The sequence below is a fragment of the Hyperoodon ampullatus genome, assembly GCF_949752795.1.
Source record: "Hyperoodon ampullatus genome assembly, chromosome: 8".
Taxonomy (NCBI): domain Eukaryota; kingdom Metazoa; phylum Chordata; class Mammalia; order Artiodactyla; family Ziphiidae; genus Hyperoodon; species Hyperoodon ampullatus.
Window position 1 is genome coordinate 11,437,130 of NC_136921.1, and position 12,651 is coordinate 11,449,780.

At 42.0% G+C, this 12,651-nt stretch overlaps 1 protein-coding gene across 2 annotated transcripts in view; it reads right to left on the reverse strand.

Moving 5' to 3' along the window:
- Positions 1-2,468: 2,468 nt before the first annotated feature.
- Positions 2,469-12,651, reverse strand: part of DAW1 (dynein assembly factor with WD repeats 1) — a gene marked incomplete at both ends in the record, with an annotated part of 37,034 nt that continues 26,851 nt past the window's right edge. For both annotated transcript variants that reach the window (XM_079709753.1, XM_079709752.1), the window contains 3 exons: positions 2,469-2,503; positions 4,703-4,865; positions 7,189-7,265. In XM_079709753.1, the coding sequence (XP_079565879.1) occupies positions 2,469-2,503; positions 4,703-4,865; positions 7,189-7,265 (275 nt within the window). The remainder of the gene's footprint in view (positions 2,504-4,702; positions 4,866-7,188; positions 7,266-12,651) is intronic.

Below are 12,651 nucleotides of genomic sequence, written 5' to 3' on the forward strand. Positions count from 1 at the left end.
ACCAAAATGTCGGAGTTTGGAGCCACGCAAGGAGATGGGTGGCTCATGCCCTAAGAAGCCCTGAGCTCCCCGAAGGGTTTCAACGAAGCACTTTTAAAAGCCAGGTTGGGGCGGGGGTGGGTGTCGAAGCGTATGTGACCAGCTGGTGCACTGTTCTCTAATTGGCTGATGGTGAGGTAACAGGGTGGTGTCATAGGGGTTCACATGTTGGGTCCTTAGGCTCCAGGAGGCCTGGGGCTCTGTGCTCAAGTTCATCAAGTAGTTAATGTCTTCCATTTGGTGGAGGCGGGGAGAGGGAGGTGGGTCCCATCTGTAAAACAACTCAGGAAATGTGCATCCAATACTGTTACCTAGGTACCTCAGAGAGGAGCTAAAGCAGGGGATGCGGGAGGAGGCCTGTCCTGGGAAGGCCCCATAGGGTCCTGCTTGGTTACAAAGGGACAATTATTCCAAGACTCTTAAGTGTTAATTGATAAAAATTTGATTTACAATCCTCCCTACGATACCTCTAATGCATTAAACAAGTTATATTTCAACTATGATTTTGAGTAAACAACACTGTTCTTTCCTGAAAGACGCATTTATATATGAAGCACAGTTTTTTTAAAGATGACTGTTAAGTTATTGATCATAACAACAGCAAACATTATCCTCATGCTTGCTATGTGCCAGATATTCCTAATCCTCAAAACAACAACTATTATTGTTACCACTTTCCAGATGAGAAAGCTCAGAGTGGTGAGGTAACTTGTCCAAGAATGAAGAGTTGGAATGAGAATATATACATAGACAATGTGACTCCAGACCCTACATACACTTCACTGTACCTTACAATACCCAGATGAAAGTAAAGTGGGTATAGGTAGTGAAAAGTGCCAGAAAATAAGCTTTTGATTGCCAAGGCATCCATTTCAAAGACATCCATCTCAAATAAATGTATTGCCAGCTGTATGGCACATACACTAGCTAAAACAACCCAGATCAGGAGCCAGGCCACCTCACCCATGGACTTCCTCTTTCAGAAAGCCCTGGGTGACCTAGAGAACGAAACACCCGAGTGACCCTGATTCTTCCCTTCCCGTGTCCTAATTCCCACCCTTATGTTTTAAATTCACCAATGAAGTGTGAACCTGTGAACCCCCATGCTTCCCTCCCTCCACCTGACCTCCTGTGTGGCCCTTGGGTGTGACTTGTACCCTACAGGACTTGTGTGTAATAAACCTTGTTTTTTTTTTCAAAGTTCCCTAATTATTGTTGCTGAGGTGCTCTTGCAATCATGTTACCAAGTGCAAGCTCGTTCAACAGGCCAGTAAATCCGGGGACGTGGTGTTGGGGCAAGGAGTAATGACTTAATTCAGAAAGCTGGAATCCAAGAAGATGGCTCCAGGAGAGAAGAAATTAACATATCACCTCCCCCAGTCTGGCAAAACCAGAAGATATTTGCAAGACCGCCTGGAGGGGTGGGATGGGGAGGGTGGGAGGGAGGGAGATGCATGAGGGAAGGGATGTGGGAACAGATATATATGTATGACTGATTCACTTTGTTATAAAGCAGAAAGTAATAATAAAAAAATAAAAATAAAAAACTTATGGCCCTTTTTACTTTACCTCCTCACCTCCCCCTCTCCCTGTTCTGTAAAAGAAACTAGCATCCAGACCCTGGGATGATGCTTCTCTAGGACTCTAGTCTGCCACACACAAAATGGAATACTACTCAGCCATAAAAAAGAAAAAAATCTTGTCATTTGCCACCACATGGATGAGCCTTGAGGGCATTAGACTAAAATTAAATGTCAGACAGAGAAAGATAAATGCCATGTGATCTCACTTATATATGGAATCTAAAACAAACTAACAAACGAAAAACACTGAACTCATATGGAGAACAGAGGCACAATGGGTGAAGGGGGTCAAAAGGTACAAAGTTCCAGTTATAAAATAATTAAGTTGTTGGAATGTAATGCACAGCATGGTGACTATAGTTAATAAAACTGTACTGCATATTTGAAAGCTGCTGAAAGAGTAGGTGTTAAAAGTTCTCGTCACAAGGAAGAAAACAAACATTGTAAACACAGACATGCACAAAAAAATTCTCACAAAAATTCACAAAAAAATTTCTCCCAAAACTTTATTCAACAGAAATTATAATAATAGGCTTCAAAGTAGAATCTAGGAGACACGTTGTTACATTACTCTTGTTTCATTTATCAGTACCGTGATGCTATCAAGAAAGAAAATTGAAATAACCAGTGACATTTGCCAAACAGTACGCTTGTTCCTGTCATCTCTACCAAATAATATCAAGGAATGATATAAGTCCATCAGCTTTAATGGTCTTATCTGTGAAGCTAACGACAGTGTATAAAAGGTTGACTTGAGGACAAAGAGAAAACATGAAATATCACAATAGCTTGCTGTCTGGCTGTGATGCCAAGTGGCAAGTTTCCTCATGGACTGGCTTTCTTCAATCAGCGCCATATCCTACAGGTATTATCCTTGCTACCTAATAAAGCAAATTTCACAAAATTAGTTTCCTTTATTTTACTCACTTAACTCTCTGTTTTTACAGGTTGACATTTTCTGGGTCATTGTCGATGATCAGTATGTTTAATGTTCTAGAGCCTCAGTGCCCAGCTGCAGAGCCCCTCAGCAGCTCAGGTGTTTGGGGGGTGGGAATCTTTTTTTTTTTTTTTTTTTTTGCATTTTTCCATGTCAGTCATAAATTGGGCAAGTTCACATTCTACTTACGCACCCCCGCGAGATTCATGGCATCTGAGAATTGGAGAGGACCGGAGAATGCAGCCACATCAGCCGTCCCCCTGCTTATCCCCCCACCCCACCTTCACACATCGCCACCAGGTGGAAATATGGTGACTTTGAACATCTCCAGGTTTGAGTGACTAGCTTATGAGGGGGCTGCCCATCCCACTTTGGAACGTCTCAAAATGTCAACAAATTTTTCTCATCGTCAGTCAGAATGTGAAATTTGCATCCTCCCGCCCGCCCCACGACTATGATCGACACTCTTCCAAAGCAGCCTTGACACAACTCCTCCCCCAGGGACACCATTCACATTCTTTCTGTCTGTGGGAATGACGGCCCTGGTATGGAGCAGTGCTGGGCGCTGCTGCTTCTCTCAACCTCAGGGGCCATGCAGGTACCATCGATAGAGGAAGTGTGAGGGCTGCACGGATCGGGAAAACCTGTGAAAACCGCACATTCCCCTGCAAAGGCACCTCGTATTTTTAAAACTGTCATGACCACACCGGACAGTTTCCTTCCATTTAGTGACTCTAAACCCTCAGGCAGTCCACTAATAAATGCATGCAGTTAATCACACCGGAGTCTGACAAGAAAATAGGGCACATCAGTTCAAACACATTGCTCTGCTGATGGCCAGGCAGACGTGTCACCCCCATTCTCATAAGCGCTGGCATCTAGTGGGTCAGTATTTAGCATGTTGGTGCTTTGGGAAATACTAAATAAATCGATAATATCTTAAAAGAGCTCAGGCATTTGAAGGCCACCACTAAAACAAGGCACAATCAACACATATTCCTTCCCTAACTCTCCAGGGTCTTCTGTGGTTGAAGGGAAGAGGTACTGCACAGCTGACCCGGCTTTACATGAACGGTGTGGACTAGGAAAGCCTGGCCCTCAGCTCCTGTGCTTCCTGTCTCAATCTCCCACCTCCTTCCTCACTGTGAGAAAGGATCCAACATTCTTTACTATGGCATTGTCTTAGGAGTACCTACGTTTTAGTAACACTCGCTAACCGTAAGCCCAAAGGAAGTAATCTGCAATTTTAGAAATTATCCATAATTAGGTGGAAAGGGGTGGTATTTCAGGGCAAAGGGGAGATTAGTCTCAGCACCCCTAAAGTTATATGATTAGGAAGCTACCTAATCAGTCAATATATAAAGCCAACTTTGTATATGTGGCATTTCACTTACTAGACTAGTTAAGCAATTTAAAAATCTTCTGGACACAATGAGAATCACTGAGAGTTAGGCAGATTCACTCCTCTGTGCCCTCTGAGGGCATCCCTACCCAACACCACTGTAGCATCCCACTCCCTGCCAAGGTTTCCTCCAGAGGCAGTGCACTAACGTAGTGCCATATTCTTGTCACTTTTTCCCCTTTCCACAATTTAAATTAACCTGATCTCAATCCAGTTCTTATAAAATATCGCTAATATAATTTATTCACAATAAATCATTAATCATTGAAAAATTGCTCAATATGTGTTCTTTTCCCCCAATATTAATGCGTTACGAGGGGACATCCAAGGAGAAAACAATTTCACTCAAAGAACAAATCTCTAATGGGCTATAAACCCCACCGTGAAGAACTCAGGTCCTGACTTGTTTTAGTTACTAACATTTACTGCCATCAACTGAATATTGACCATTTGATGGACTATGCCTGGGGAAATGTAGTAAACAGGAAGAAGGCAGCCTACTGAATTCTTACTTTGCCTGGAGCAACTGAAATTGAGAATTCATAAAGCCTTATAGTCAGTGGCAGAGCTCACTCCTGTGGTTCTGCAATGCAACTAAAATGAAATAATGGACATAAAAGGCACCAAGGTGAGCTAGGGACCCTGGTTGGGATGGCGGTGTCCCCTTTTGGTATCCAGCTTCGTAGCTCTAACAGCCAATTTGAAAGGAAAACTGGTCGATGGTGTTTGTTTCTCCCCTACCTGTAATGATTATGTCACCTTTATAGTTGAAAGCACATGAAAAGATTTCATCCGTGTGTCCCTCAAGAACCTGGAAGCACTGACCAGTCTGAGCATCCCAGATTCTAGCTGTTTTGTCAGAGCTGCCAGTGAGAAGACGGTTCCCTTGGGGGTTGAAAGAAATCTACAGGCAAGAAAGAAGAAAAGTGATCACAGGTTTGTGTAATTTGATTCCCACTATATTTTTAATCAGCAGAAAGGGGACATTACTAAGTACCTGTCACCTTCTCAGCCTGGTATTTATTCTTACATAGAACAGTTCCTTCAGGATGGGAAAAATATTGCAGGGACTAATACATGAAAATTAAAATCTAGACAGTAAAGTTTGATTGCCCACCCATCATACACAGTTCTAAGGATAAAAACCAAAGCTCCGTTATACTTCGAGTGCTCCCTACCCAGCTTCTTTCCAAAGGCTCCTGATGCCAATCTCTCCACGCAAACCAAGAGGCACAGCCCTGGTGTGAATGAGAACACAAGCCAGGCATCTTCATACCCAAACCTCGATGTCACCTCTGCAAACCAACTTTCTGTCATCACAAGCATAGGGATCGTCCTTCAATCTGTGGCACAGAATGGCAGGGCCACTAAGGGAGGACTTTCTGTGTGCTGCTACTTAAAGCACAGAACTTTCCATCCATGTGTCCTGAGAGCCCCTACATGCCAGGCATTGTCACATGCTATCTGAGCAGCAGAGAAGAGTGTTAGTCCTCAGTTCCTCTGTACATCATTCTTATAACATTTTCTTAAATATCTGAAGATGACAATTTGGGCCACTTCCTCTGTAACTGAAGGTTTGATGAGGGCAAGTCCCAAGGTCATGGCTTTTTTCATCACAGTGTCACTAGGGCCTAGCATAATGCCTAGCACAGTGGGAGCTTTCAAAAAGTATTTGCTGGGCTTCCCTGGTGGCGCAGTGGTTGAGAGTCCGCCTGCCAATGCAGGGGACGCGGGTTCGTGCCCCAGTCCGGGAGGATCCCACATGCCATGGAGCGGCTGGGCCCGTGAGCCATGGCCGCTGGGCCTGCGCGTCTGGAGCTTGTGCTCTGCAACGGGAGAGGCCACAACAGTGAGGGGCCCGCGTACCGCAAAAAAAAAAAAAAAAAGTATTTGCTAAGTGAACGAACGAACGAATGAATGAATGAATACCTTAGCTTGGCACCCCATAGAAATGCCACTACTGGATGGCAATTCAATAGGTAATATGTACTTAACAAGCATAAAATGCAGTAATATAGTTTGAGAACTCTTTCTATTCACACACACACCAAAAAAAAAAAAAAACATGTGCGCTTATTGAGTGTGACACACCAGACTCTCAGAAACATGGCCAGAGCTCCCTCTGTGGCCTGTCTCCCATGGTCACACATCCCATCCTTCTTCCTGCCAGTCCCCAAGGCCTCCCAGCCTGTGAAGAGGCTGTGCCCTGCACAGTCTCAGAGACCAACCCTGATGGGCAAGGGGGCAGTGGCCACCAGCAGCAGGTGCAAGGGCAGGAGATGCGGAGAGAGCACAGCAGCGGGCAGCCCCGGGCTCCAGCAGGAGCCTGCAGAGACCTGAAACCATCAAGCCAATATTTTACAAGGAACGAGAAATCTATCTCAGGTATGAGACCAAAGAACTGGGCCAAACTAGGGGGTGAGAGTCACCAGTCCCAGCCTTCATTACAATATTCTGAGGACATAAACCTCAGATCCCTGACTGGATGGCCCTGCTCTGTGCATAAGCTTTTGGGAGGAGTTAATATAAAATCCTAAACTACAGATTTCAAGTTTCAAAATAGGTCATTTTTAACTTTGTTAAGTGTTAAATATTTCCAGGAAATACTTCCTCAATTGCATCTAATCTACAGGACACTTGATATTTGCTGTGCAGCATGTCTTTTGCACAATATAAACTTGTGTGTTTACTAGAACCAGGAAAAATACTTTATTAGCTTCTTAATAGCTTTAATAATTATTTTTAGCTAACAGAATCTTTTGCTCATGGCTGAGGAGAATGCTGTTTTATACTTTGTAAAAGGTTTTAGAAATCATTTATTACGCTGAGTTTCAGGACACTTTTAAAAATAAAGACTTGGGCTTCCCTGGTGGTGCAGTGGTTGAGAGTCTGCCTGCCGATGCAGGGGACACGGGTTCGTGCGCCGGTCCGGGAGGATCCCACATGCCGCGGAGCGGCTGGGCCCATAAGCCATGGCCGCTGAGCCTGCGCGTCTGGAGCCTGTGCTCCGCAGCGGAAGAGGCCACAACAGTGAGAGGCCCACATACCGCAAAAAATAAATAAATAAATAAAAATAAAAATAAAGTCTTTAGGTAACTGATTTATAGAAAATGTGAGTTAACTGGTCAAACCTTGGTACCATCAGTGCCAATAGACCTATTTATACTAAGCCAGATGCCTATTTTTTTGAAAATAAATAAATTGCTCCAAATGAGAAAGCAACTCACCTTTGAAATTTCACCTTCATGGCCTTCCAATTTGGTAATGCATTTTCTTGTGGCTGCACTGAAAACTCTTGCTGTTCCTTTTTGAGAGGAGTTGAGATTTATATAAATTCATCTGAAATACAGAACTTTGACCACATGCCTTGAATTATCTAAATATCTATCCCTCTGACACACACACTTTGTGCTAAGTTTGTCTTCTTGCCTGCAGTGAGAACCAGCCACTTAATACTTATAATGCAAGCTGGTTCCACTGCAGGAGAAGAGAGTGAAAAGGAGCATCTCTCTAGCCCCAAGCTTATTAGAAGAGATATTGGGTTCCAAGGTAGATGGGAGTGGGGAGACAGGAATCCAAAAAGAATAAAATTTTTAAGAGAAAAAAAGGGGAATTAAAACAAGTTCTGAGAGGCTGAGGATGAAATAAACAGCAAGACTAACATCATACACCAAATATGAGTCTAAGGTTATAGAAGATCGAGAGGCCTTCCTGAGAAGGAACAGCATTCACTACTCAATGAATGAAGAACAGGCACTAAGAAACCCTTTTCAACAGAAAAGGCTAATAGAATGGTTTGTTCCCTATTGGATCCCCAGTGCCCAGAAGTGCCAAACTCATAGTAAACACAATAAATAGATGTAGGATGGATGGATGGATGGAGGATAGATGGATGGGTGGATGGATGGATGGATAGATGAAGTACAATAATAGATACATTTCCTTAGAATTAAGGAATAGAGGAGTTGGGGCTTTCCTGATGGTAGAGTGGTTGAGAATCTTCCTGCCAATGCAGGGGACACAGGTTCAATCCCTGGTCCGGGAAGATCCCACATGCTGTGGAGCAACTAAGCCCATGAGCACAACTACTGAGACTGTGCTCTAGAGCCCATGAGCCACAACTACTGAGCCTGTGTGCCACAACTACTGAAGCCCGTGCGCCTAGAGCTCATGCTCCACAATAAGAGAAGCCACCACAATGAGAAGCCTGTGCACTGCAAACGAAGAGTAGCCCCAACTCGCCGCAACTAGAGAAAGCCCGCACAGCAACAAAGACCCAACACAGCCAAAAATAAATAAATAAATAAATAAATTTATTTTAAAACAAAAAAAAAAGGAATAGGGGAGTTAAATAAGCATAGAAGGAGAAAAACAGAAGTAGTGAAATTGTTGTCAGAAAAAAAAATTAGGGCTTCCCTGGTGGGGCAGTGGTTGAGAGTCCGCCTGCTGATGCAGGGGACACGGGTTCATGTCCCAGTCTGGGAAGATCCCACATGCCACGGAGCACCTGGGCCTGTGAGCCATGGCCACTGAGCCTGCGAATCCGGAGCCTGTGCTCCACAACGGGAGAGGCCACAACAGTGAGAGGCCCACGTACCGCAAAAAAAAATAATAATAAATAAAATAAAATTTATCTGCCCAGATGAAGGATGCTGTCTCACCACAAATTATAGAATTACATCAAGGTAAAATTAGCAAGGATAGGGAATTTTGTTTACTTAATTTTAATATGGAGAAAAGCAAAATATCTTAATAAATTTTCTTTTTACTTATCTTTCTGACAATGTCAACTTCAGGAAGAAGTAGACAAAAATTGCTATGTTAGAATTAATATGATTAAAATATAAAACTTGCAACTTAGTTGGACATTTCAAAAGCCTTAAAGAAAAGTGATCCAACTGTTTTAAGTTTGTTAATAAGAGAGATTGGTTCAAGATAGCAGAGTAGAAGGACGTGTACTCACTCCCTCTTACAAGAGCACCGGAATCACAACTAACTGCTGAACTATCATCAAGAGGAAGACACTGAAACTCACCAGAAAAGATACCGACATCCAAAGACAAAGTAGAAGCTGCAATGAGATGGTAGGAGGGGTGCAATCACAATCAAATCAAATCCCATAACTGCTGGGAGGGTGACTCACAAACTGGAGAACAATTATACAACAGAAGTCCACCCACTGGAGTGAAGATTCTGAGCCCCACATCAGGCTTCCCAACCTGAGGGTCTGACAACAGGAGGAGGAATTCCCAGAGAATCAGACTTTGAAGGTTAGCGGGATTTGATTACAGGACTTCGACAGGACTGGGGGAAACAGAGACTCCACTCTTGGAGGGCACACACAAAGTAGTGTGTGCATGAGGACCTGGGAGAAGGAGCAGTGACCCCATAGGAGACTGAACAAGACCTACCTGCTAGTGTTGGAGGGTCCCCTGCAGAAGCAGGGCGTGGCTGTGGCTCACTGCAGGGACAAGGACACTGGCAGCAGAAGTTCTGGGAAGTACTCCGTGAGGTGAGCTCTCCCAGAGTCCGCCATTAGCCCCAACCAAGAGCCTGGTAGTCTCCAGCGCCAGGTCACCTAATGCCAAACAACCAACAGGGAGGGAACCCAGCCCCACCCATCAGCAGACAAGTGGATTAAAGTTTTACTGAACTCTGCCCACCAGAGCAACACCCAGCTCTACCCACCACCAGTCCCTCCCATCAGGAGGTTTGCACAAGCCTCTTAGATAGCCTCATCCACCAGAGGGCAGACAGCAGAAGTAAGAAGAACTACAATCCTGCAGCCTATGGAACGAAAACCACATTCACAGAAAAATAGACAAAATGAAAAGGCAGAGGACTATGTACCAGGTGAACAAACAAGATAAAACCCCAGAAAAACAACTAAATGAAGTGGAGATAGGCAACCTTCCAGAAAAAGAATTCAGAAGAATGATAGTGAAGATGATCCAAGTCCTCAGAAAAAGAAAGGAGGCAAAGATTGAGAAGATGCAAGAAATGTTTAACAAAGACCAAGAAGAATTAAAGAACAAACAATCAGAGATGAACAATACAATAACTGAAATGAAAAATATACTAGAAGGAATCAATAGCAGAATAACTGAGGCAGAAGAACAGATAAGTGACCTAGAAGACAGAATGGTGGAATTCATAGCCATGGAACAGAATAATAAAGAAAAAAGAATGAAAAGAAATGAAGAGAGCCTAAGAGACCTCTGGGACAACATTAAACGCAACAACATTCACATTATAGGGGTCCCAGAAGGAGAAGAGAGAGAGAAAGGACCCGAGAAAATATTTGAAGAGATTATAGTTGAAAACTTCCCTAACATGGGAAAGGAACCAGCCACCCAAGCTCAAGAAGCACAGAGAGTCCCAGGCAGGATAAACCCAAGGAGAAACACGCCGAGACACATAGTAATCAAACTGACAAAAATTAAAGACAAAGAAAAATTATTAAAAGCAACAAGGGAAAAATGACAAATAACATACACAGGAACTCCCATAAGGTTAACAGCAGATTTCTCAGCAGAAACTCAACAATCCAGAAGGGAGTGGCATGATATATTTAAAGTGATGAAAGGGAAGAACCTACAACCAAGACTACTCTACCTGGCAAGGATCTCAATCACATTTGACAGAGAAATCAAAAGCTTTACAGACAAGTAAAAGCTAAGCAAATTCAGCACCATCAAACCAGCTCTACAACAAATGCTAAATGAATTTCTCTAAGTGAGAAACACAAGAGAAGAAGAGGACCTACAAAAACAACCCCAAAACAATTAATAAAATGGTAATAGGAACATTACCTTACCATTACCAATAATTATTGATAATTACCTTAAATGTGAATGGATTAAATGCTCCAACCAAAAGACACAGGTGCGCTGAATGGATACAAAAAAAGACCCACCTATATACTGTCTACAAAAGACCCACTTCAGACCTAGGGACACACACAGACTGAAAGTGAGGGGATGGAAAAAGTTACTCCATGCAAATGGAAATCAAAAGAAAGCTGGAGTAGCAATACGCATATCAGATAAAATAGACTTTAAAATAATGTTACAAGAGACAAGGAAGGAAACTACATAATGATCAAGGGATCAAACCAAGAAGAAGATAGAACAATTATAAATATATATGCACCCAACATAGGAGCACCTCAATACATAAGGGAAATGCTAACAGTGATAAAAGAAGAAATCGACAGTAACACAATAATAGTGGGGGACTTTAACTCCTCACTTACACCAATGGACAGATCATCCAGACCAAAAATTAATAAGGAAACACAAGCTTTAAATGACACAACAGACCAGATAGATTTAATTGATATTTATAGGACATTCCATCCAAAAACAGCAGATTACACTTTCTTCTCAAGTGCACATGGAACATGTGGAGAAAAGGGAACCTTCTTGCACTGTTAGTGGGAATGTAAATTGATACAGCCACTATGGAGAACAGTATGGAGGTTCCTTAAAAAACTAAAAATAGAACTACCATATGACCCAGCAATCCCACTACTGGGCATATACCCTGAGAAAACCATAATTCAAAGAGAGTCATGTACCCCAATGTTCATTGCAGCACTATTTACAATAGCCAGGACATGGAAACAACCTAAATGTCCAACAATAGATGAATGGATAAAGAAGATGTGGTGTATATATACAATGGAATATTACTCAGCCATAAAAAGGAATGAAATTAGGTCATTTGTAGAGACACGGATGGACCTAGAGACTGTCACACAGAATGAAGTAAATCAGAAAGAGAAAAACAAATATCGTATATTAACGTATATATGTAGAATCTAGAAAAATGGTACAGATGAACTGGTTTGCAAGGCAGAAATAGAGACACAGATGTAGAGAACAAATGTACGGACACTAAGGGGGGAGAGCAGGGTTGGTGGGGAGGTGGTGGTGGGATGAAATGGGAGATTGGGATTGTCCTATGTACACTAATATGTATAAAATAGATAACTAATAAAACAAATAAAATCTTTAAAAAAATTTTAAAATAGAGAAAATTTTTTTAAAAATAGTTTTTTTATAAGGCAAAAATATCCAGTATAGATTAGTACATTAAATTTTACAAAAGCATTTTTAAACTTCAGAAAACATAAAAATAATATAGCCTGAAATTGTAGTTTTTTATAAGATAGAAATATGAGTAAGACACCAAAAATTTCAGCCTTGAGAGTAATTCCAATGAAAATGAAAAAGGCAATAAATATAAAAAAACAGATTGTAGCTGCACAGGCAACTAACTCTGTTGAATGAGATCTAATTTTAAGAAGGGAATGAGGAGCAAAGACCAGAGATAAATTTTAAAAAAAAATTGCTCTAAACATCAAGACTTAGGAAGGACAGAATGAGAAGAGGTTTACAAAACAAAGAAAAGAAAAAGAGTTTTTTGGAAGTAATGTGTTATCGAACAAGGAAAGAATCACTGCTAGGGAAAATAACAGATGATAGAAAGGACAAAACTAAAAGAATCAAGCTTATATATTATTCTCATCCATCCGTCAGCATCCTGATCCCTTGTCCCTGCTTGTTTCTTCCCTCATAGCACTGACCAACTCCTGACATTCTATATAATCTAATATTCTATATAAAACACATGCACAGTATCATTTATTGTCTCTCCATCTACAACTTAGCTCCAGGAGGAAAGAG